Here is a 24,986-nt window from a genome sequence, read left to right on the forward strand (position 1 = left end):
AAGTAGTTTGCAATTGAAAATTTTTGTTAATAAAGAAAAGATAAATGCCCAATTACCATCTAATATATGAAGAATATTGAATAGAAACAAATGTCAGCAAAATCAAAGAATTTTAACTGTGCCCTAAAGAGGTAATAATGACATTGATCTGTAGAACTCATATTATAATTCATTGTACCCTTACATCTACAGTTTTCATTCTACTCAGCTTACCTAGAACTAAATTGTCATGGCCATTGGTATAATTTAGTTGATTTTTTTTTTGAGAGGGCATCTCTCATATTTATTGATCAAATGGTTGTTAACAACAATAAAAATCTGTATTGGGGACTCAATGCTCAATGTACAATCATTAATCCACCCCAAGCCTAATTCTCATCAGTCTCCAATCTTCTGAAGCATAACGAACAAGTTCTTACATGGTGAACAAGTTCTTACATAGTGAGAAAGTTCTTACATGGTGAACAGTGCAAGGGCAGTCACCACAGAAACTTTCGGTTTTGATCACGCATCATGAACTATAAACAATCAGGTCAATTATGATTATTCGTTTGATTTTTATACTTGATTTATATGTGAATCCCACATTTCTCCCTTATTATTATTATTATTATTATTTTTTAATAAGATGCTGAAGTGGTAGGTAGATGCAAGATAAAGGTAGAAAACATAGTTTAGTGCTGTAAGAGAGCAAATTTAGATGATCAGGTGTGTGCCTGTAGACTAAGTGTTAATCCAAGCTAGAAAAGGGCAGCAAAACATCCACGGATGCAGAAGATTTCTCTCAAAGCAGGGGGGGTGAGGTTCTGAGCCTCACCTCTGTTGATCCCCAATTTCTCACCTGATGGCCCCCCTGCAACTGTGCCTGTCTTAGGTTGTTCCTCCCTTGAGGAATCTTACCTGTCTCTGGCTAACCAGTCATCTTCCGGGGCCATACAGGGAAATGTAAAGTTGGTAAGTGAGAGAGAGGCAACATTGTTTGAAAAGGTTAGCTTTTTACTTCTTTGCAGATTTATGCCCTGTGGCTTTTATGCCCAGTATTTGTCTTGAGGTATCTTTACCACTTGGAAGAACCATGATACTCATAGTTGATTTTTTTTTTTGCACCAAATGGGATAGTTATGATTTTAATACCCTCACCTACCTGACCACATGTTTTGTACAGCACTGCTTATCAGACAAACTATGAGCTTTAAGGAGTAGAGTGTTTTCCCAATGAACATTCAGAGACATGCCCTTTTTCTCATGCCCATCTTTTCTAGGTTTGTGGCACTGACAATCAAACCTACGCTAGCTCCTGTCACCTGTTTGCCACTAAATGCAAACTGGAGGGCACAAAAAAGGGGCACCAACTGCAGCTGGATTATTTTGGAGCCTGCAAATGTAAGATTCCAGCACTACTGCCAACTACCATTGCTTTGCAGGTTTGGGGTGAATCTATGCATATCTGAGTAATATATATATATATGTACTCATTTATATGCAAAAAGGGAAAAGCTGATTTACTTCTGAACCCAGGCTGCACATTAAAATAGACTGGGAGACTTGAAAAAAATAAAAATAAAAATGCCCAGGCTTTAACTATAAGAGACTCTGATTTTTTTAACTAGGTTGGGACTTTGGCACTGTTTTTTATTTGTTTTTAAAGTAACCTAGACAACTCTAATGTGCAGCCAAAGTTCAGAAGTGCAATGATAATGTTATCCACTTAATAATTGAGATGAATCATTGGAATTTTGCTAAATTACTTGTCTTGTTTCCAATTTAAGGTAAGCTTCTACCAGGCAGTTTTATGACAACATATTCTTCCCAAAGATTTTTAAATTGTCTTCCTCCCCTGAGATACTCTCAAGTGTGTTCTGGGTCTCTTCATAGCTAAGGGATTCGACACATTAGCACTGCTTCCTGGTATTTCTGGTCCTGCTCTTCTTCCGGACACACTAGAGTATTAAACTTCTCAGCCTTCTTGATACTAGATGTGGCTGTGTGAGTTGCTTTGTTCAATGAAATTTGAGCAAATATCATCCATATGCGTTCTGGGCAGAAGCATTTAAGAGCTGGGGTATGGTTCTCCATGCTTTGTTCACCTCATATTGAGGTGGTGGTGGCTCCACCATCCTGAGCCCCAGAGATGCTGTGATGAGCAGAGCCCTCCTACCAGCATGAACTGGATATTTAGCAGGATCAAGAAATAGACTTTTGATATAATGTCCAATATGATGACTATAGTTAACACTGCTGCGTAGTGTATTTGAAGGTTGCTAAGAGAGTAAATCCTAAAAGTTCTCATCACAAGGGAAAATTTTTTTGTAACTATCTAAAATGATGGGTGTTAGTTAAACATACTGTGGTACTCACTTCACAATATATGTATGTCAAGTTATTATGCTGTACACCCTAAACTTATACAGTGTTTATGTCATTTATATCTCAATAAAACTGAAATAAAATTTGTTCCCCGACAGTGAGATTTAACACCATTTGTTGCCACAGTATAAACTAACTTGTACCTTTCTATCTCTTCTCCTAACAAATACATTTTGTGTCCTTCACCTCTGAATTTCAACTCTGATCAAGAGTAGTGGCTCTTAGCCCTGCCTGCACATCAAAATTGTTTATGGAGCTTTTAAAACATCCTGATGCCCAGCTCCACCCCAGACCAATCAAATCAAAATTTCTTTGACTGGAAGCTGGCATCTGGTGTGTTTTTAAAGCACCACAGGCAATTCTGTTGCTCTGTAGGGTTAAGGACCACTGCCACCCATGGGGCCGGGAGGATGCTGTCCACACAGAAGTTGTTAAGCTTCCTGTTATGAAGATTTGCCATAGAAAAGGAGTAAAATCCAAAGATCACAACCTGTTTACTTTCTGTTTGGAGCAGCTATTCCTGTTTGCACGGACTTTGAAGTGACTCAGTTTCCTTTAAGGATGAGAGACTGGCTCAAGAATATCCTCATACAGCTTTATGAACCTAACCCTGAACACCCTGGGCATCTAAATGAGAAGCAGAGAAATAAAGTAAGTTACTTATGGGTCAGCTTCCTAAGCACCTATCTCCAGGGCCTGAGGAAAAAGGATGTTGGGGTGGGGTGGGAGATTATCTCCCTCTATCAGCAAAAGCCCAGTACATGTGGATTAACAGGATAATAATGGTCATCGTTCATGACACAAGGCTTGGGTCCAGACCAAACCACCTCATTCCTGTGCCAAGGGCAGTGGCCTGAGCAAGGGCTCCAACTCACCTTGAGTAGACTTGGGTTGAGCAAAGTGAACTCCAATTCAGTATTTTTATATTCAGGCCCAAACATATTATTAAAATCTAAATATGTGTTTGTCCCTATGCCAGACATAGATTTATGATATAAGGGAAACCCCTTACAATGTCAGTAATATATTTAGATTAAAAAGTTCAGAGTATTGATTCAGAAAGTCCCAAAGAAAATTCATTGATCAGATAGCTACTGAGTGCATCCTGGGTACCTGGAATTGATTTACGTGAACCAAACAGAAAATCTCTATCTTTATGAGTTTACATCTAGACAAAGAAACAGACTACTCTGAGCAAATAGTGTTTATATATATGTAGATTATATATTTGTACATATATACATATATGCACATATGAGCATGCATGCAAATATATGTAGAGCTATGTCAGGTGAGACAAAATGTGCTAAGAAAAAATAAAACAAGAAAGAGTATGTTTTTCTGACTGTGTGAAATGCTCTTTATAGGTTGAGAACTGAATTGGCCACTGACTTGGCATATAGTGGTCATAGCTGAACTTCACAAGAGCTGTTTCTGCTGAGTAGGGAAGAGAAAGTCTGAGCAGAGTTTAAAAGACAATAGGAGGAAGGATGTGGAAGCAGGAAGTATAGGCAGTATCTTCAAGGTGTTTTGCTATAAAGGGGGAAAAGTGAAATGGGGTGGCAGCTGGAGGGGACAGTGAGTTCAAGAGTCCCAGTGGGAGATGGTAAAGGATGTTTGTATGCTTCTGGAAATATCCCAGTAGAGAATGAAAAATTAATGAGGAGCAGAGAAGGGGCCCAACCTCGTAGGGTATTCTTAAGTAGATGAGAAGAGTAGGGTTGGCCTTAGATTAGGAGCACAGAAGTACAGCCACCATAACAAGGTGGGAAGTTGGTAGATGTGGTCATGGGAATGGGTAGAAGTTCTGTTCTGATTGCTTCCAATTAGTGGGTAACTGTCACAAGCTGAGAGTTTTATATGCATTGCCCCAAAATAATTTCCATCCTCTCTCTTTAATATATCATCACAGAAATCCTTGACAGCATTAGATACAAAACAGAGAAATTTCAGTGGGGTCACACCAGGGCTAAACTGGAACTCAGCAGGCGTGGGATGGACACACAGAGAGCTAAGACTAGGGTATGCTAAGTGAAGAAAAAGCAGGACTTTTCACCAACTAGTCAACAATTTTGCCTAGGACAGTTCAGCCTTGTTTGTTAAAACCTCATAGTTTTAAGGAGTGCAATGAGTATTACTTGGCTAAAAGATCAAGAGACTTAAATCTTCTGAAAGCCATAGATTTTTTAAATGTTGGCTGTTATTCTATGTAGAAATAATTAGGCTGTAGTATTGACTAAAAGGCATTTCATTTGGTCTCATATGAGGGCTTGTGCTTGTTTTCCTCTGTCATGTTACTGTTCTTTTCAAGTAAAGTTCATCAAGGGATAACCCCATTACACTTGTCTGATTCTCTGATGATCTTCTCCCTTCCTAATCCCAGGTCAAGAAAATTTACCTGGATGAAAAGAGGCTGTTGGCTGGGAACCATTCCATTGACCTTCTGTTAAGGGACTTCAAGAAGAACTACCACATGTATGTGTATCCTGTGCACTGGCAGTTTAGTGAACTGGACCAACATCCAATGGACAGGTGAAAACACTTTGCCTCGCATTTCTAGGCCATCTCCCTAACAGTATGTCTAGTTAGTGATGCAAAGAGAATCCTAAACAGATTGAGGGAATTTCCCAGTTCACTTTGGAGCACTGAGTTCTCAAACAAATGCCTAAATATCAAACTGCTTTGAAAATAACAGTCTGTGACCATACCTGAGTCCCAGGTTCACACATTAGGGCCCAGCCTCCCTCAGAGACTCCTTCAGCTCTTTCTCATTCTTAATCCTAAATTCCCAAGATAAGTTGATCTGCACAATTTGGGTCAAGCACCTACATCTGGGTAAGAACCAGGTTGTACACACATGATGGCTGGGGGACACCCCTATAAATTTAGGGTGGCAGGAGAACAGTTCCCAGTGAAGAAGGAAACCTGGTGAACTGACATCCCTAGCGCTGTCTATCTTGCCATGAGTAGTTTATTTCACTTGTAGCTTTTCGTGTTTATTCGGCATACTCAGCAACCTTGTGGAAGAAAAATGCCCTTGGTGATCCTAAGAGCTGATTTTCGTAAACGAGCTGCTCAGTTGATAGGCTGCCTTTTACCTCACTGCAGAGCCTTGACACATTCCGAGCTCGCTCCCTTGCGAGCCTCTCTGGTGCCCATGGAACACTGCATCACTCGCTTCTTTGAGGAATGTGACCCCAACAAGGACAAGCACATCACTCTGAAGGAGTGGGGCCACTGCTTTGGAATTAAAGAAGGTAAGTTCATCACCGGCCCAGGGAGGGGGCGTCCTGTTCTCCAGACACCCTCGGCCCCGCGGCCCCCGTGAGCGTCCTGCTGCGCTCAGGTGAAACCCACGCACGGCGAGGCAGCAGCACTGCCCCGATGGCTTCCGCGATGCCCTGCTGTCCTGCGAGGTTATTTCTCACTTCCTCAATGATACTCTGTTTTCAGAGGGTGGGAAGTGTGACTAGTTAGGGTTTATCTGCAGTTCAGTCTCAGCAGTTGGCTAAGCCGAAGAAAAAGACGTGAATACAGAGAGCCGTGCCAAATCTCAGAAGGCCACCCTTGTGAGGAGGAAGGAGTGAGTCTATGTCCTTGCTTAGCCGGGTATTGGACCAAACTTCTAAGAATCACATATGAACATGAGTAAAACAGCGGGCGAGATTCTGCCACTGGGAGGTGTCGGAAGGATCCAAGAACTCATTACCAACTCACTAAAAGTTGGGTCTTACCTCACAAGTTGTGAGGTAAGTATATCTGTTGTGTACAGATATTACTCCGTTAATACAAAATTGACCCTTAACTGCATCTTCAGAGGAAAAAAAAATCAGAGGATTCTTTCTTTATCCCTGCAGTGGAGGAATTTAAATTTGGACATTTGTTTCTCTAAGTTGTATCTTAACCTACACTCTACTTCCTTTACTTTTCCCAAGTTAGAGTTGATTTTTCTAAGCAAGCATGTTTTCCAAATCAAGATTTGAAAGATGTTTAAAAAATGAACAATCAAAACTGCTTGTAGAATATAAACGAACAGTGAACATCAGATTTCTAAAGCAGAAGTTTTTACAGATGTTTACAACATACATGTAAGATGAATATGCAGCCAAACAATGAAGAACAGTAAGTTCACCAAAAGTCAGAATTTCCCAAAAAGAGGTAAGTTGTGTGATCTTCACTTTAAAATTATTCTCCATGCACATGTTCAGTGCCTTGAAATTAGAAATAAAGAGCTGAAGGTACAATGATTGATTTGTTTATTGATAAAAAGGGTAAGCAGAAAATGTCCATCCTTTCCTCTACAATATTATTTTGTAAAACAAGCACAACTGTAATGAACAAAGAATGCATCTTTCTGTAAGCAATACAAGTGCTGTGTATTAGCTGTCCATTGCTGCATAACAAATTACCCTCACTCTTAGAACCTTAAAATCTCAGTTTCCAAGGGTCAGGAATCTGGGGTCAGTAAATCTAGTACTTTACCTGGATGATTCTGGCTTAGGCTCTGCTTTGAGCTCACTCACATGGCTATTGTCTCGGAGGCTTCAGTTCCTCACCATGAGGTTTCCCCATAGGACTGCTCGAAGCATGGCATCTGGTTTCCTCCAGAGTGAGTGATCAGAGAGAGAGAAATAGAAACAGAGCATGAAAGAATCTAAGACTGAAGCCGCAATGTATTATAACCTAATCTCAGTAGTGACATACCATCACTTTTGCCATATACTGTTGGACAGACAGATCCTAGTACAATGTAGGTAGGAGGAAATCTTGGAGGCTGGCTATGACATACTGTTTACACCTTGTTAGCATTGATAGAAGTTAACCAGCCATTAAAACTCAGACCCATAAAAATATGCCAATTTCCTCTCTCTATAAATTTCCTTTCTAAATTTGAATTTACAAATTCAAATATATCTCTAAAAGTTCCTACAACTGTCTTTTCCAATTCCTTCATTAAAGGGACAAAAAACAAGTACAGATGCCCTATCCCCTCTACTCCACAATTACTGAGGGCAAAACTGAGCTGGGACAGGGAACATTTATGTACGCCCCTTTATACAGCACAGGAGTTTTAAAGGAGTGGTCAAAAGACAAAGCTGAATGGAGGCCATTCACTTATGTTGTGCTTCACTGTCCCTTTCAAAATTTCTGGCAGCTCTTAGGCTCACTCAGGCTCTGTGCTGGGTGGGCCTAGGAGGAGCAGGAAGGGATTGAAGTTCATAGACTCAAAAAGCTCCTAATGATCTTGTTTGTTCACTGTGGTTTGGCCATGATTCTGTTGTTTTGAAGGAGGGAAAGAATTATCACATAATAAGCCAATAAACCAGATATTAAACATTCAGAACAAGTAAACAAATTGCTGCTTTGGAAAGAAACTAGAGAAAGAAAAAAAATCTAATTTGTAAGTATACCTTTCCTTCTTTCAAGGCTGAGAAATTCACAGGACAAAAAGATAAATTTTAGCCAGTATTTTCCTGAATTTTAACTGCCATTTATCTGAACTAAATGAGCTCTGTCATTAACTCGCAATGTGAATTAGGGCATGCCACAGATCTTCAGCAAGTCTCATTTTCCTTGTATACAAAAATGGGGCTCAATTAAGAGGTGGAGGAGTCTTATTTTAGTGCCCCTGACATACCCTGTATTAACATATATCCACATCAATCTTTAGAAAAACCTTCCAAGTGAGATTAACAGGTTAAACAGATCAAACCATGTGGGTCCCACTAAGTTAATTAAAAAACATATCTTAAAAGTGATGGAGGATCACTGAAGTGTTTTGAGCAAGGAAGTGACTTCACTGGATTTGTATTTTTAAAAGATTCTTTAGTTATATTGCAGAAAGGACAGAATACATCAAAAGGTTGTTGTGGTAAATTCAGGCAAGAGTTGATGAGAACTTGAATTAGGGCAGTTACAGTGGGGAAAAGAAAAGGAAACATATTCAAGATACATTCAAGAACATAAACATATTCAATATATATTCTATATAGCATGTAGAGAGAAGAAGTCAATATTTCCTGGGAAATATGTAGGGTCAGAATTGAGAGACAGAGAAAGAGAAATATGATGTCTGGGTTCCTGGCCCAGGCCACACAGGATAAATAAAGATACCTTCCACGGAGGAAGAAAACATAAATAACAGAAGCAGATTTAGGGGAGATGATAAGTGCCATTTTTAACACGTTGAATTTTTAAGTACTTGGGAAAGCGTACAATGAGATCAGTGCTCAAAAGTCAATCTGCTTTAAGTATTTCTTCCACAGTTACGGAGGGAGGGAGGGCCATACTGGTGGGCTTACCTCCTCGAGAGGATGCAGCTATCATCGTCCATTGCTGTGGCAGCAAGTTGTTCTACCATTACTTGACTGGAAATGTGATTTAATTGGGACTCTACTTCTATTTATATCTATTATATTTTAGCAACCGTTATAGGTACTTCTCTGCTGGGCGTCCCCTGAACCTCCTCTATTGGTGGTTCTCAGCCCTCCATCAGAACTATCTACACAGCTTCCTAAAGTTAGTGCCCACTGGGCAGCCCCTGGAGATTCTGGTTCCAGAGGCCAGGGCTAAGGACTGAGGTTGTATCTTTTCAAAACTTCACAGGTGATGCTGATGCCCTGCCAGGGTTGGAAACCTGCATACTGCCATTAGGTGGCCTGTCTAGCCCCCAGCTCCAGCATTGTTTACATTAGTAGTCTGGCTACTTTCTAAAAGTGTGTTTTGTTTTTGTGTTTTACAGAAGACGTAGATGAAAATCTCCTGTTTTGAATTAAGATTTGAAAGAACTCAAATGTTTCGCCATCTTCTCTGTTATGACCACTTCTGAAATATATGCAGCATGATACTCGTAGATTTCTATTTAGCAAAATGTTTGCATGTCCAAGAAGATAATGAGAATAATTACTTGGTAACAGCGTGTGCATCAAGCATTTAACATTAACTTTGGAAATAAAACTTTAAAATCAATATGCAAAATACTGTATGCTGTTTGTGAACAGAAGTTTAACCCACCACTCTCTTCATCCATTTATGATACTAATTATAAAGCTTGAAAAATTATACAGTCATTTGTCCATAAGATCATCTGCATTTCAAGAAAATGAATAATGCTCTTTTACTGTTAATGTCTATCATTTTCAATATCTTAATATCCTAATAAAACTCCATAAAAATCCAAATGCTTATTCAAGTTTATTTTCAATCATTTATTTACACAATTATATGTGAAAGACCAACTCAGGACTCACACTTCATATCACATCACCACTGTGCTTCCTAGACCCTACTACTTAAAAAAAAAGTGTGAGAGTGGTTCAGGGAGATGTTTCCTATGGGAAATAAATATCCAATTGTTATATAGTAGCTGCTTATTAATATCCTTTGTCATAATGTAAGTTTCAACAGAAAAAAAGAATTCAAGTGCTTTTCACCAATTTCAGTTAAAAGCAGTTATGCACACTGCTTAATACGACTAATTCCAGCTTGCATGCCACTGTGCAGGTGGGCTGGGGGAGAGGGAGGCCCTGCAAAAGTCCTGCACATGTCATGTCCACAAAATAAGGGTAATAGGAAAATAACACAGTGGAGAACCCTGAAGTGTTCTGATGTCCCATGTAGTCTCAGATAAGTATTACTACTGTAAATTAATTGCAAGAAAATGTGTCATAAGAGAAAATGTGTGTTTTCATTCAAACTCTGCTTTGGTAACTATTAATACAGTAAAATCTAGGTTGCAAAAATATAAAAGACACCGTCACAGAGTTTCCCAAGGTTTGGTGCAAGGCAACAAAAGATCCTAGCACCCACTATAGTCTGCTTACAATATCTAAAAGTAAGTTAAAATTTTTTTACGTATTTTTCTATCTGAAATGGAAACTATCAATGCAAATATCTTTGATTGTTTTTTCAAATAATTAAGAAATTGTTGTTGTTCAGAGTTTATCTGTGATGGTCTCTGAATGTGCCCCAAGGAATTTCATCTGAAGGATGCTATGGAAGAGTTTGTTTTTTATCAGAATAATCTCCTCTGATTGACTTCAGAATTGTATTTATCTCTTTTCTTAGCTCAATGAATCACTTATTCTTTTTTTTTTTGAGAGGCATCTCTCATATTTATTTATTGATCAAATGGTTAACAATAAAATTCTGTATAGGGGACTCAATGCACAATCATTAATCAACCCCAAGCCTAATTCTCAACAGTCTCCAATCTTCTAAAGCATAACAAACAAGTTCTTACATGGTGAATAAGTACTTACATGGTGAACAGTGCAAGGGCAGCCATATCACAGAAACTTTCGGTTTTGATCACACATCGTGAACTATAAACGATCAAGTCAGATATGATTATTCGTTTGATTTTATACTTGATTTATATGTGAATCCCACATCTCTCCCTAATTATTATTATTATTTTTTTAATAAAATGCTGAAGTGGTAGGTAGATGCAAGATAAAGGTTGAAAACATATGAATCACTTATTCTTAACCAGACCACTTCATACCATGTCCTTTGTAAATATTTGAATTTAATTTGATTCATCAAAATTGAACTATTACACTTTTTCCAAGTAGGGAAATAATTTTTAGAAAGAATTCCAATATTCAGAATGTTTTTATGAGTAGCTGCCAAGAATACCATGAGCAGTCTTAACTCATTACAGTTGTGAATTTGTGACTTTGTTGAGAACAAATTATATTTGGAGGTATTAATTATACCTAAATTACTGTTTTAAATGTTTTGGAATAGTGAAACGTAATTTTAACACTAAAGACACCACCTAAATGTTTGCCAAAAATGTTTTATTTGAAAATAATTTTCATTTTGGAATGAAAAAAATGTTTAATAATAGAAATTTTACAACCTTAAATTTTTCTTTCAGTTAAGGCTCTGTTGCATACAGCTGCCCTGGATCATATATTGCAGAAGCATTTTAATATTCTTGGTGGTGACCATTTTTAATTGTGGATTGTTTGTGATAAAAACATTACTCTAATCCAACCAAGGAGATGAAGTTATTTTTTCAGTAAGCAGTCCATAAGCCTATCTCTATGTAATCGAGATACATTTAGAAGTTGGAGTTCCTAGTCTGGAACCAATTATCCAGTTTAGCTTTGAATGTTTTGACTAATATTGCCCATGACCGTAAAGGCATCAGTAATGTGGCTTAAATACTAGAAGGGCCTAGAGAGCCTGAAAGATCACCCTGCTCCTTGAATGTGCTGCTCTGAGGACCATTTCAAGCAAAGGTAATTAAAAAGACATACACTCTAATTTGGACTTGTTCTATTGCTCTAGGCCAAAGATAGTCTTGTATTGGATCATTTAATGATTTCTAGTAGGTCCTCTTATCCAAATAAAGAAGGAAATTCAGGGGTTTGGATCCACAAGGAAGAAAAATTACAAAGAAGAAACATGGAAAGGAAAGGGAGATGAGTTGCCTAAATTCATGCAAAGTAAAATAGCACTAACACAAGGCACAGTTGAGTTTCAAATACATATAAAATAGTTGAAGAGTGACATATATAAAGAGATATACATGCTTCAGATGCTGGGAACAAATCTTAATAGAATATGATGAATTTTGTTTTTCCTCCAAAATTCAATTCCAGAGTACAATGATTGGTTTGAAACTCCTAAGGTAAGTGAAATTGAAATTAAATGTTATTTAAGACCATAAAAAGGTTTGCTTTCAGAATCAGCTGGCTAGTAAATAATACATTTGTTTGCTTCATTGAATTTACTCATATTGTGCTTATTCTCTACCAACCCATTATGCCTTACAAGATTTTTTCCATATCATTTTCTTCTTGAGAAATTGTAATTTCTTCAATTACGGACCTGTGAAGACCTGGTGATTCTCATGAGGGTAGAAGCTCAAGGTTGATTTATTTGTATATTACATAAGAAATCTCATACAGTTAACGATTCTGTATTATTACGTTGATAGATAGTGGCTGCACTAGAGGGGGTGAGGATTTAATAATATGGGTAACTGTTGAACCACTGTATTGTATACTTGAAACCTACATAAGATTGTATATCAGTGATACTTTAAAAAAAAGAAAGAAAGAAAGAAATCTCCTTTGAACCAGTGATGATACATCCCCAGTACTAAAGCATGATACTGGCATTTGAAGATTTGTGAGTAGAGGTCACAAATTCAAGTAACGTCAGGGACCAAACAGGTACAGCTTGAACTGTGAGATCGTAAGAAAGAGTGGGAAATGTATGCAATGTTCTGAGCCAGAGATGGCATGTGTTCTCTAAAGGCATCAAAGTTTCTTAAACCACTGAAGTAGGTATATAAAAACTGAATTTAAAGGCAGAACTAAACTTTAGTTAGAACTCTTAACTAAACAATCTATGGTGGGAGCAGGAGTTAGATTAAAAAAAAAAAACTAAAAATGATCTCCTATCTCTTTAGTTCCAGGTTCTTCCCTCAGAATGAAATTTCCCATCGTGGCTGACCTTTGAGCTCTGCCACTGCTCTCCCCAGGCCTGTGAGTACTCCTCAGCTTGCCATTCCATTTCCATTCTAGAAACATAGTGCTTCTGGTCTAGAAAGCATTCCTTGTATCTTGTCATTACACTGAAGATGAAAGGAGAGTCTGGAAGAACTGTAGAACCAGGACCTCACCACTCTTCCTCAGCCCAATGGTCTGCCAGTACAAATCCCTGCTCCTTGCGCCATGTGTTAGTTGTATGACCTTGAGCTGGCAACCAACCCATGGCTTCCCAATCTGTAAAATGAGTTATAAAGACTACCTCAGAGTTGTGTGAAGGTGATAAGATGCATCTAAAGCCCTGAAGCACCCTGACTGGAACGTAAGAGGCTCTCAAATAAACAGCAGTATAGAATGAGCATTCACAGCAGCCTAGGTCTTCATTACATGATTTGCACTGAATTTCATTTACAATACCCTTACCCCAAACTGTCTCATGTTTGGAAAAGCCAGGCATTCCACATCTATACAAATGAGATCCATGAGTCTGATCTGTATTTGTTACAGTTTGAATATGTAGGGCACCAAATAGGCAAGAACTCTGACCCCTGCACATTTTGTGACAAAGGAGCTTTCAAAGTGAAGGAGCCTTCAGAATTAGTGTTTGAAAATGCAAAATGTAAATTTATATTTCCCTACTCACTTTGAACTTAGAAATGCTGAGAACTTGAGAACATTGTTGATTTGAACATAAAGTGTCATAACATGTAATTAATCTTAAAAAATATAAATACAAACATTCCTTGGAAATAAATTTAAAGACATGTTCTGAATCACTGGACAAAAATTAATTCACTTTTCCCTATTAGATACCCAGCTGCTTATTTTCAAGGTGAAGCTACATCACTCATGAGTATAATGCTCAATAATGGCTTACCTCTTCCCATTTAGAATAAAATCTCTTTGTAATGACTAATGTATTGCCATAGGTTGCTTTACCTTATTGCTGCTATTGTTTTACAAGCTCATTCTGGAGAAAGTTCCAGTGGACAGGTAAACTTCTAGTTGTGTTTTCAAATGACATATTCATTTTAAAAGCTTATAGTTATCTGAAATGACTGACACCATGTTTCTTTTTTCAGACATGTAATTTTTACCCACTACAAGGACCACTATTTTCCTCAGATCCCATTTCCGCTACCTCCACAACTACCCCTGGTAAATACAGGTTTGGGGAATCTCAGATTGTGAAAAGTATTATTTCGATGATGGTTATTAAATTTTCCAAATTTTGATACACAAACATGAGGCTGTAAGAGGTCACCAGGCATCAGCTATTCACACTCACTCCCCTTCCAGCTTATGGTGCAATGTCACAAGGGGCTAGCAAATTTCTCCCCAAATCTTCATGACTTCTTTAATGTCTTTCTACACTTGCCATCAAAAAGGCATTTATGCTGAATTACTTGACTGTGATGAACCTAGTTACTCTTCATCAAGAGAATACTAACCTCTTCCTATAATATCGGTTTTCTTTTTCTAAATCACCTTGCTGCTTTCTTTCCTCTAAAAAACTTTATTCCAGATCTTTAATTTTTTCTCACAGGTCAAACAATATAATTATTTTGCTTTTCTTGTTAGACCTTCTCAAATGTAGCACAATGCTACATACATAATAGAATTGCTGTATCTGTATATAATACTTTCATTGCTACAGACAGCACTCACTTTGTTAATAATATATACTGAGGGTTGTCATTATAATAGGTCCACAGTGAGTGCTGGATGTACAAAAAGTATGAGATAAGTTCACAATCTGATGAGGAAGAGAGATTCATAAATGGAAAAAAAAAAGCCAGTGTAATTTGATAAGTGTGTCTAGATGCAAATACAAGCTACCTTAGGTTGTGGGTCAAAGACTTCATTCACAGAGGAAATGGTATCCAAGCTAGGTAAAGAAGGATAAGGAGTGGGTGGGGCACTCCAGGCCAAGGAACAGCAACTGCGTGGGCTGGACCCGAGGACAGGGCACTATGGCGAAGAATGACCAGTACAATGAGGCTGCAGCACAGATTGAAGATGTGGTAACTTTGGACAGTATTGAAGCAATGATGTCTTGAAAAGTTGATTCACACTTTAAAATAGCATCTTGCATAACTTCTTGTCTATCACCTATTTTTGAAATATAAACACAACTTTGCATAATTTTGTTTTTATATCTAAGTGTAATAAACAACTTCTCCTTGCTTGTATTTAATTTCAAACTGTTAATTTCTCAATTTTTAGCAGGCTTTTGGAAATTTGTCACCAAAGTTACAGTCCTCAATGGAACATTCATTCTCTTTGTTTTCACAGGTTCACCTTGAGTCTTAGCCACTAAATTTCTAAGTAGCTGCATTCATAATTAGTTGCTAATTATTTTGGTTCTAGTCAGGGCTAGATATATTGCCTACCACTTTTTGGGGGGCTGAAATTCAGCAGGATTTGTTTTAAATTATTGCAAAATCCTGGGTCTTGATTTATAATTAGAATTTAAGAATCTTCTGTTACATGTTTAAAATTATGTAAATCTATGTGGCAATTTAAAAAAATCACTAGTATTTGAAATGGAACTCTTCCTTCCACCAGATGGCAGAATAGTATTAAAAAGCAGGCAAAGAATGAATTCCTACTATAGAGAAACTAATGGATTTACAAGAACTATCAATACATGAGACAGATTTCTGGGTTTAAGGTTTGACTAATTAAACACAATTAGCATACCTCTTCAAAGAAAAAATGATTTAAAATCCACTAGAATCCAATCTCACCAATTAGAAGGGGGATTCCTTGAGAACACATAACTGCTCATTAAATGAAGGATGGATGATGAATGGATGGATGGATGGATGGATGGATGGATGGATGGATGGATGGATGGATGGATAAATGAGAAGAAAACAAATGTACACATTTTGTTTTATTCACAGTTCATTTTTCACCCCTTTTTGTAGATTCCAATTCCTCTTCCTTTTCCTTTTCCTTATGATCCAAGTCAAGTAATTATACTTGTTTATTTTAAGAAAGTATTTAAATGAACACAAAACAAAAACTTGAAAATTCTTTGATTTAATTGGAGAGGAATTTAATACCAAGAAGTACAGTTATCATTATCTTTGGGGGACTGTTACTTACTGATATTTTTGTCTGAGTCATCTGATGTACAATTCTAACATACTGAACTACCCAAAACCTGAAAATTTCCTTAATCATGTGGAGGGAACAAACCCAGGAGACATCTGAAGTCAAATAATCTTGGGGTACAAGCTCTGGCATATAATATGTTGGAGTATTCTTAAACTCCTTTGAATCTTACTTTCTTCTAGAATACAAAATAGTAAAGATAGATGATTTGTAAAGTCCATTTCACCTCTAAAGTTTTATGCTTATACCTGGCGTTAATGGGACACAATGAGTTCCTATTGAAATGGAATCTGCCTTAGAAGCCTTTGAATATAAAATAACAGAGAATATATTATTTTACATAAATATTCTAGAATAGTAAGGATAGATGATTTCTAAAGTCCATTTCACCTCTGAAGATTTGTGCTTACACTTGGCATTAATGGGACGAAAATACATTCTTACTGAAATGGAATCTGTCTTGGCTTTGAACTAGATTTAAGATAATGGTCATGATATAAAAGGATTATTTAAGTTTTACTTTCAACAGGATTTTACTGAATGAGGGACAATAACATCTGATGAGACTGACTCAATCACAAATAAAAAAGTTGTATATATAATTAACATTAATTTCAAAGTTTTTAGTGTTATCATTTTACAATTATAGGAAATGACATAATTAAAGTTTTCTTTAATGAAATTATCTCAAAATACAGTTTTTTTCCAACTTTAATAGTATAATTTTAATGATCTTTCCAATAAGTCCCTACTACATGTGAAGCCCACAGAAAAAGGTGCAAACTAGATGTTTCCACAGACAGTCGTTTTGGTGAGTACTCCAGGGGGTCATCTAAAATATATTGGTGAGTATGAATTTTAATGACATAGTTTTAGAAATGTCAAATTCTAAAAAGCATGTTTTCATCAATCAAGCTACTACAAACTGTGTAACACAGAAAACAGATAAAATGCTGAATTTCAACTCATTATTTGATTCTAGTTTCTTTATTCTAGGTTCTGACATCTAACAATCTTATAGCAGTGAGTATACTCTGTCCTGTTAATCTATTAAGTTGATAAAAATATTACATTCAACATCCTATATAAGACAAGCCAGTTCATAATATAAATTGCTGTCATTACTAGTCCAATTCTTTTGGAAATCAAATCTGAACACTTATTACTTATTTATGCTTTCTTTTTCTGAACTTTTTTAAAGTGCTGTTGGCCACAACCCATTCTGGAAAGAATCCTAACAGAAAAACTTACAGAACTGCCACCTCTTCAGGATGATAAGGGTTTTCTTCTCTCAGTGATCCTAAGTAAATCAGGGAAGAAGGAAAGGACCCCTAAGAGAACATATGTTGCCTCGGGGCATTGCTGCCTAGGACCAAGACGGGACAGAGTTTAGGTTACCCGTCCTTGCATACATGCTGAGGTGGACAGCTCTGCAGAGGGATTAGATGCACCTCCTTGAGCAAATTGCCAGTCTCTTAAAACAGAAGAAAGTGTGGAAGCTACAAAGTTTCAATTTTCCAGTGAAACTGCTTATGTAAGCAAACCCTCAAGGCAGAGTATTCATAGGTGTCCTAAAATTTTGGTTCAAATTCACACAGGGAATTTGCATAATTTAAGATAGCACCTGCATAGAAGTGTGCTGAGTTTCTTAACGATTCACATCAACTTTCTATCTTTCAGGTATAGTGAATACGGTTACAAGGCAGTTAAAAGAAAATATTTCTCTGACTTCAGAGTATTTAAATCTAGACATTGAATATTCATTTAAAAATCTTGTATATGAAAACAAAACACCAACCAGTAGAATGGAATTAATTTTTCAATAAAAACAAAGATTTTCATACAGAAAATATTCTAGTTTATATATGTCCTATGTTAAAATCAAAAAATTTTAATTAAAACAAAATTTTTAATTATAAAAACACTGATAATTGATTTTTCTTCTTTCACAGTTAATCACTTGTTTTTTTTTAAATTTTATTTTGGTATCATTAATCAACAATTACATGAAGGACATTATATTTACTAGGCTCCCCCCTTCACCAAGTCCACCCCCCACATCCCCATTCACAGTCACTGTCCATCAACATAGTAAGATGCTATAAAATCACTACTTGTCTTCTCTGTGTTGCACAGCCCTCCCCATGCCACCCCCACACTAAACATGTTAATCATAATGCCCCCTTTCTTTTTCTCCTGCCCTTATCCATCCCTTCCCACCCATTCTCCCCAGTCCCTTTCCCTTTGGTAACTGTTAGTCCATTCTTGGGTTCTGTGCTTCTGCTGCTGTTTTGTTCCTTCAGTTTTCTTTTGTTCTTATACTCCACAGATGAGTGAAATCATTTGGTACTTGTCTTTCTCTGCCTGGCTTATTTCACTGAGCATAATACCCTCTAGCTACATCCATGTTATTGCGAATGGTAGGATCTGTTTTTTTCTTATGGCTGAGTAATATTCCATTGTGTATATGTACCATATCTTCTTTATCCATTCATCTACTGATGGACATTAAGGTTGCTTCCGTATCTTGGCTATTGTAAACAGTGCAGCGATAAATATAGGGGTGCATCTGTCTTTTTCAAACTGGAGTGCTGCATTCTTGGGGTAAATTCCTAGAAGTGGAATTTCTGGGTCAAATGGTATTTCTATTTTGAGCATTCTGAGGAACCTCCATACTGCTTTCCACAATGGTTGAACTAATTTACATTCCCACCAGCAGTGTAGGAGGGATCCCCTTTCTCCACAACCTCGCCAACATTTCTTTTTGTTTGTCTTTTCAATGATGGTGATCCTTACTGGTTTGAGGTGATATCTCATTGTGGTTTTAATTTGCATTTCTCTGATGATTAGTGATGTGGAGCATCTTTTCACATGCCTGTTGGGTATCTGGATTTCTTCTTTAGAGAACTGTCTATTCAGCTAATCTGCCCATTTTTTAATTGGATTATTTGCTTTTTGTTTGTTGAGGTGTGTGAGCTCTTTATATATTTTGGATGTCAAGCCTTTATTGGATCTGTCATTTACGAAAATATTCTCCCATACTGCCGGGTACCTTTTTGTTCTATTGATGGTGTCCTTTCCTGTACAGAAGCTTTTCAGCTTGATATAGTCCCATTTATTCATTTTTGCTTTTGTTTCCCTTGCCCAGGGAGATATGTTCAATAAGAGGTCACTCATGTTTATGTCTAAGAGATTTTTGCCTATGTTTTTTTTAAGAGTTTTATGGTTTCATGACTTACATTCAAGTCTTTGATCCATTTCCAATTTACTTTTGTGTATGGGGTTAGACAGTGATCCAGTTTCATTCTCTTACATGTAGCTGTCCAGTTTTGCCAGCACCATCTGTTGAGGAGACTTTCATTTCCCCATTGTATGTCTATGGCCCCTTTATCGAATATTAGTTGACCATATATGTTTGGGTTAATGTTTGGAGTCTCTATTCTGTTCCATTGGTTTGTGGCTCTGTTCTGTGCCAGTACCAAATTGTCTTGATTACTGTGGCTTTGTAGCAGAGCTTCAAGTTGGGGAGTGAGATCCCCCGCCCACTTTATTCTTCCTTCTCAGGATTGCTTTAGCTATTCAGGGTCTTTGGTGTTCCCATACTAATTTTTGAACTATTTGTTCCAGTTCATTGAAGAATGCTGTTGGTAGTTTGATAGGGATTGCATCGAATCTGTATATTGCTTTGGGCAGGATGGCCATTTTGACAATATTAATTCTTCCTAGCCAAGAGCATGGGATGAGTTTCCATTTGTTAGTGACCCCTTTAATTTCTCTTAAGAGTGTCTTATAGTTTTCAGGGTATAGGTCTTTCACTTCCTTGGTTAGGTTTATTCCTAGGTATTTTATTCTTTTGGATGCTATTGTGAATGGAATTGTTTTCCTGATTTCTCTTTCTATTAGTTCATTGTCGTTGTATAGGAAAGCCACAGATTTCTGTGTGTTAATTTTGTATCCTGCAACTTTGCTATATTCCGATATCAGTTCTAGTAGTTTTGGAGTGGAGTCTTTAGGGATTTTTTATGTACAATATCATAAAAATTGTCATCTGCAAATAGTGACAGTTTGACTTCTTCTTTACCAATCAGGATTCCTTGTATTTCTTTGTTTTGTCTAATTGCCATTGCTAGGACCTCCAGTACTATGTTGAATAACAGTGGGGAGAGTGGGCATCCCTGTCTTGTTCCCGATCTCAGAGGAAAAGCTTTCAGCCTCTCGCTGTTCAGTATGATGTTAGCTGTGGGTTGATCATATATGGCCTTTATTATGTTGAGGTACTTGCCCTCTATACCATGTTGTTGAGAGTTTTTATCATGAATGGATGTTGAATATTGCTGAATGCTTTTTCAGCATCTATGGAGATTATCATGTAGTTTTTGTCCTTCTTTATGTTGATGCGGTAGATGATGTTGATGGATTTTCGAATGTTGTGCCATTATTGCATCCCTGGGATGAATACCACTTGGTAGTGGTGTATGATCCTTTTAATGTATTTTTGAATTCGGTTTGCTTATATTTTGATGAGTACTTTTTCATCTACATTCATCGGGGATATTGGTCTGTATTTTTCTTTTTTGGTGGGATCTTTGCCTGGTTTTGGTATTAGGGTGATGTTGGCTTCATAGAATGAGTTTGGGAGTATTCCCTCCTCTTCTATTTTTTGGAAAACTTTAAGGAGAATGGGCGTTATGCCTTCTCTGTATGTCTGATAAAATTCTGAGGTAAATCCATCTGGCCCGGGGATTTTGCTCTTGGGTAGTTTTTTGATTACCGCTTCAATTTTGTTGCTGCTAATTGGTCTGCTTAGATTTTCTGTTTCTTTCTGGGTCAGTCTTAGAAGGTTGTATTTTTCTAAGAAGTTGTCCATTTCTCCTAGGTTTTCCAGCTTGTTAGCATATAGGTTTTCATAGTATTCTCTAATAATTCTTTGTATTTCTGTGGGGTCCGTCGTGATTTTTCCTTTTTCGTTCCTCATTGTTGTGTGTTGACTCTCCTTTCCTCTTAATAAGTGTGCCTAGAGGCTTATCTATTTTGTTTATTTTCTCAAAGAACCAGCTCTTGGTTTCATTGATTTTTGCTATTGTTTTATTCTTCTCAATTTTTTTTATTTCCACTCTGATCTTTATTATGTCCCTCTGTCTGCTGATCTTAGGTCTCATTTGTTCTTCTTTTTCCAATTTCAATAATTGTGACATTAGACTATTCATTTGGGATTGTTCTTCCTTCTTTAAATATGCCTGGATTGCTATATACTTTCCTCTTAAGACTGCTTTTGCTGTGTACCACAGAAGTTGGGGCTTTGTGTTATTGTTGTCATTTGTTTCCATATATTGCTGGATCTCCATTTTAATTTGGTCATTGATCCATTGATTATTTAGGAGCATGTTGTAAAGCCTCCATGTGTTTGTGGGCCTTTTTGCTTTCTTTGTACATTTTATTTCTAGTTTTATGCCTTTGTGGTCTGAAAAGTTGGTTGGTAGGATTTGAATCTTTTGGAATTTACTGAGGCTCTTTTTGTGGCCTAACATGTGGTCTATTCTGGAGAATGTTCCATGTGCACTTGAGAAAAATGTGTATACTGTTGCTTTTGGGTGTAGAGTTGTATAGATGTCTCTTAGGTCCATCTGTTCTAATGTGTTGTTCAGTACCTGTGTCCTTACTTATTTTCTGTCTGGTGGATCTGTCCTTTGGAGTGAGTGGTGTGTTAAAGTCTCCCAAAATGAATGCATTGCATTCTATTTCCTCCTTTAATTCTGTTAGTATTTGTTTCACATGTATTGGTGCTCCTGTATTGGGTGCATATATGTTTATAATGGTTGTATCCTCTTGTTGGACTGAGCCCTTTATCATTATGCAGTGTCGTCCTTTATCTCTTGTTACTTTCTTTGTTTTTAAGTCTATTTTGTCTGATACTAGTAGTTCAACACCTGCTTTTTCCTTCCTATTGTTTGCATGAAATATCTTTTTCCATCCCTTGACTTTTAATCTGTGCATGTCTTTGGGTTTGTGGTGCGTCTCTTGTAAGCAGCATATAGATGGGTCTTGCTTTTTTATCCATTCTATTACTCTGTGTCTTTTGATTGGTACATTCAGTCCATTTACATTTAGGGTGATTATTGAAAGATACGCACTTATTACCATTGCAGGCTTTAGATTCGTGGTTACCAAAGGTTCAAGGTTAGCTTCTTTACTACCTTACCGTCTAACTTAACTCATTTATTTAGCTATTATAAACGCAGCCTGCTAATTATTTCTCTCTCTTTTTATTTCTCCTCCTCCATTCTTCATATGTTGGGTGTTTTTTCTTTGCTGTTTTTAGGAGTGCTCACATCTAGAGCAGTCCCTCTAAAATACCCTGTATAGGTGGTTTGTGGGAGGCAAATTCCCTCAACTTTTGCTTGTCTGAGAATTATTTAATCCCTCCTTCATATTTAAATGATAATTGTGCTGGATACGGTATCCTTGTTTCAAGGCCCTTCTGTTTCATTGTATTAACTATATCATGCCATTCTCTTCTGGCCTGCAAGGTTTCTGTTGAGAAGTCTGATGATAGCCTGATGGGTTTTCCTTTGTAGGTGACCTTTTTTCTCTCTCTCGTTGCTTTTAATACTCTGTCCTTTTCCTTGATCTTTCCCATTTTAATTATTATGTATCTTGGTGTTGTCCTCTTTGAGTCCTTTCTGTTGGGAGTTCTGTGTACTTCCACATCTGAGCAACTATTTCCTCCCCCAGTTTGGGGAAGTTCTTAGCAATTATTTCTTCAAAGACTCTTTCTATCCCTTTTTCTCTCTTTTCTTCTTCTGGTACCCCTATAATGTGGATATTGTTCCTTTTGGATTCGTCACACAGTTCTCTTAATATTGTTTCATTCTTGGGGATCCTTTTATCTCTCTCTGCATCAGCTTCTATGCATTCCTGTTCTCTGGTTTCTATTCCATCAAACCATTCTGCTTATAAATGCTTCCAGAGATTGTTTCACTTCTTTAATCTCCCTCCGGACGTCATCCCTTAGCTCTTGTATATTTCTCTGCATCTCCCTCAGCATGTTCATGATTTTTATTTTGAATTCTTTTTCAGTAAGACTGGTTAGGTCAATCTCCTTCTCAGGTGTTGTCTCTGTGATTTTTGTCTGTCTCAGATTCTGCCTTTTCATGGCAATAGAGATAGTTTGTGGAGCTGGGGCGAGTGACGGCTGGGAGAATGTCCCTTCTTGTTGGTTTGTGGCCGTCCTCTCTTTGGAGAACAGTGACTGCTAGCAGCTTGTGCTAGGCAGCTGTGCGCAGGCAGGGCCTCTGATTCTTGCCCGGCCACTATGAAGTTTAGCTCCGCAGTTGCTGTGGGCGTGACCTGCCTCAGGCCGCTGCTCCGATATGGAGGAGCCGCGTCAGAGGGCAAATGGCCGGGAGGCTGTTTATCTCCGTGAGGGGCCTCCAAGCAGCCCTGCTGCACAGGGGGTTAGTGCGCACAGAGTTCCCCAGGATTCCCAGCTGCTAGGCTAAGTGTCCCGGGACACTTCCTTCCAGCTGTGGGGTCCCTGTACCTTTAAGACTTTCAAAAAGCACTTGCTTTTCTTTGTTCTCAGGGCCCCTGCTGCGGGGACCTGCCCACAGGTCTTAGTGTCCTGTTTCCCTAGTTTCCAGCATCCCATGCACACACTGTGTCTGCACTCTGGTGTGGATGGCTAGGGCGGGGTGTTTAGCAGTCCTGGACTCCCTCTCCTTCCCGGCTGTGACTCCTCTCCTCCCGCCGGGAGCTGGAGTGAGGGGCGCTTGGTGCCGCCGGGCCACGGCTTGTATCTTACCCCCCTTGTGAGGCACTGGGTTCTTGCAGGTGTGGATGTAGTCTGGCTGTTGTCCTGTGTCTTCTGGTTTGTCTTTTAGGGAGAGTTATATTTGTTGTATTTTCAAAAATATATGTGGTTTCGGGAGGAGATTTCTGCTGCTCTACTCATGCCGCCATCTTGGCTCCGCCTTTGAGTCCATATTAATTTTGATGCTACTATAAACAAAAATCTATTTCATAGACTGAAGATAATATTTTTTATGTCTTCTTTGGGGTAAGACTTCATTTCTATAATTATATTGATAAAAGCAAGTGATGCTTAATTTCAAGAAAGGTAAGAATAATTCTTCTGAACTTTGAAAACATGAGAGATTCAAGCCCAACTGATCTACCCAGAGCTCATGAGTTATAAACTCAACTTCCTCCAAGATCTTTAGATCAGCATTTCTGCAGGTCTAATAAGGTTTTCTTTTCAGAATGCCCATGATATTTGAAAAAACTTCAGTTTATAGAAATATATGCAGTATTAGATTTAAACATTTCACACAGTTAACTTTACCCCATGCTTATTTTTGCCTTATCGACAATTCATAGTGTGCAGTGAGACAAGCCCGCTATGAACTATCAAATCTAGAAATGGCCTCCTCTCCAGGTAAAGGGACACATCTGCTTACCACAAATATATCAGTTCACTTGATGGCTACAAATCTTGTGACTTCTACTGATTCTCATCCTGGTTTCCTCTCATTTAAAATATGTACAAAAAGTAGAGAGACCAAAAAAGGCATATCTTTTTTAAATATCTGAATTAATGTCAATTAAAATTATAATTAGTATACATTTATTTTAATCAATCTTGAGAGAAGCTAATGAAGCAAAATATTCTCAAACCCAATTTTGAGAAAGAAACTGGATGAGACTTCAATTTTTCCTTCTGACAAGTTAATTGCCCAGAAGAGATTATTTAGTGTTTTTTTTTTTTACCACTTCAGATGTCCTTACAGGCCATCAGAAGCTAAGTAGGAGAAAATAAGCTCTTTTTTGCAGAAAACACAGCTGGGGTTTCAATTTATTAGCATTTAAGTATAAAAGGACCACATTATTTTCTATTTTCTAAGATACATGATTATACCAACACTAAACGGTCAACAATAAAATCACCATAATATGGGAGACATGGGTGGAGGCAAAAAATAGATTACGGCA

The 24,986-nt window shown here is 37.6% G+C and overlaps 1 protein-coding gene across 4 annotated transcripts in view; it reads left to right on the top strand.

Annotated features, from left to right (window-relative positions):
* Positions 1–9,548, top strand: part of SPARCL1 (SPARC like 1) — a 46,909-nt gene extending 37,361 nt beyond the window's left edge. For all 4 annotated transcript variants that reach the window (XM_017654501.3, XM_017654499.3, XM_017654500.3 and 1 more), the window contains 5 exons: positions 1,263–1,383; positions 2,882–3,018; positions 4,751–4,899; positions 5,476–5,624; positions 9,110–9,548. In XM_017654501.3, coding sequence (XP_017509990.2) covers positions 1,263–1,383; positions 2,882–3,018; positions 4,751–4,899; positions 5,476–5,624; positions 9,110–9,138 — 585 coding nt within the window. In that variant the 3' untranslated portion in view covers positions 9,139–9,548. The remainder of the gene's footprint in view (positions 1–1,262; positions 1,384–2,881; positions 3,019–4,750; positions 4,900–5,475; positions 5,625–9,109) is intronic.
* Positions 9,549–24,986: the final 15,438 nt, after the last annotated feature.

Source organism: Manis javanica, chromosome 5 (genome assembly GCF_040802235.1).
Source record: "Manis javanica isolate MJ-LG chromosome 5, MJ_LKY, whole genome shotgun sequence".
In the NCBI taxonomy this organism is placed as follows: Eukaryota; Metazoa; Chordata; class Mammalia; order Pholidota; family Manidae; genus Manis; species Manis javanica.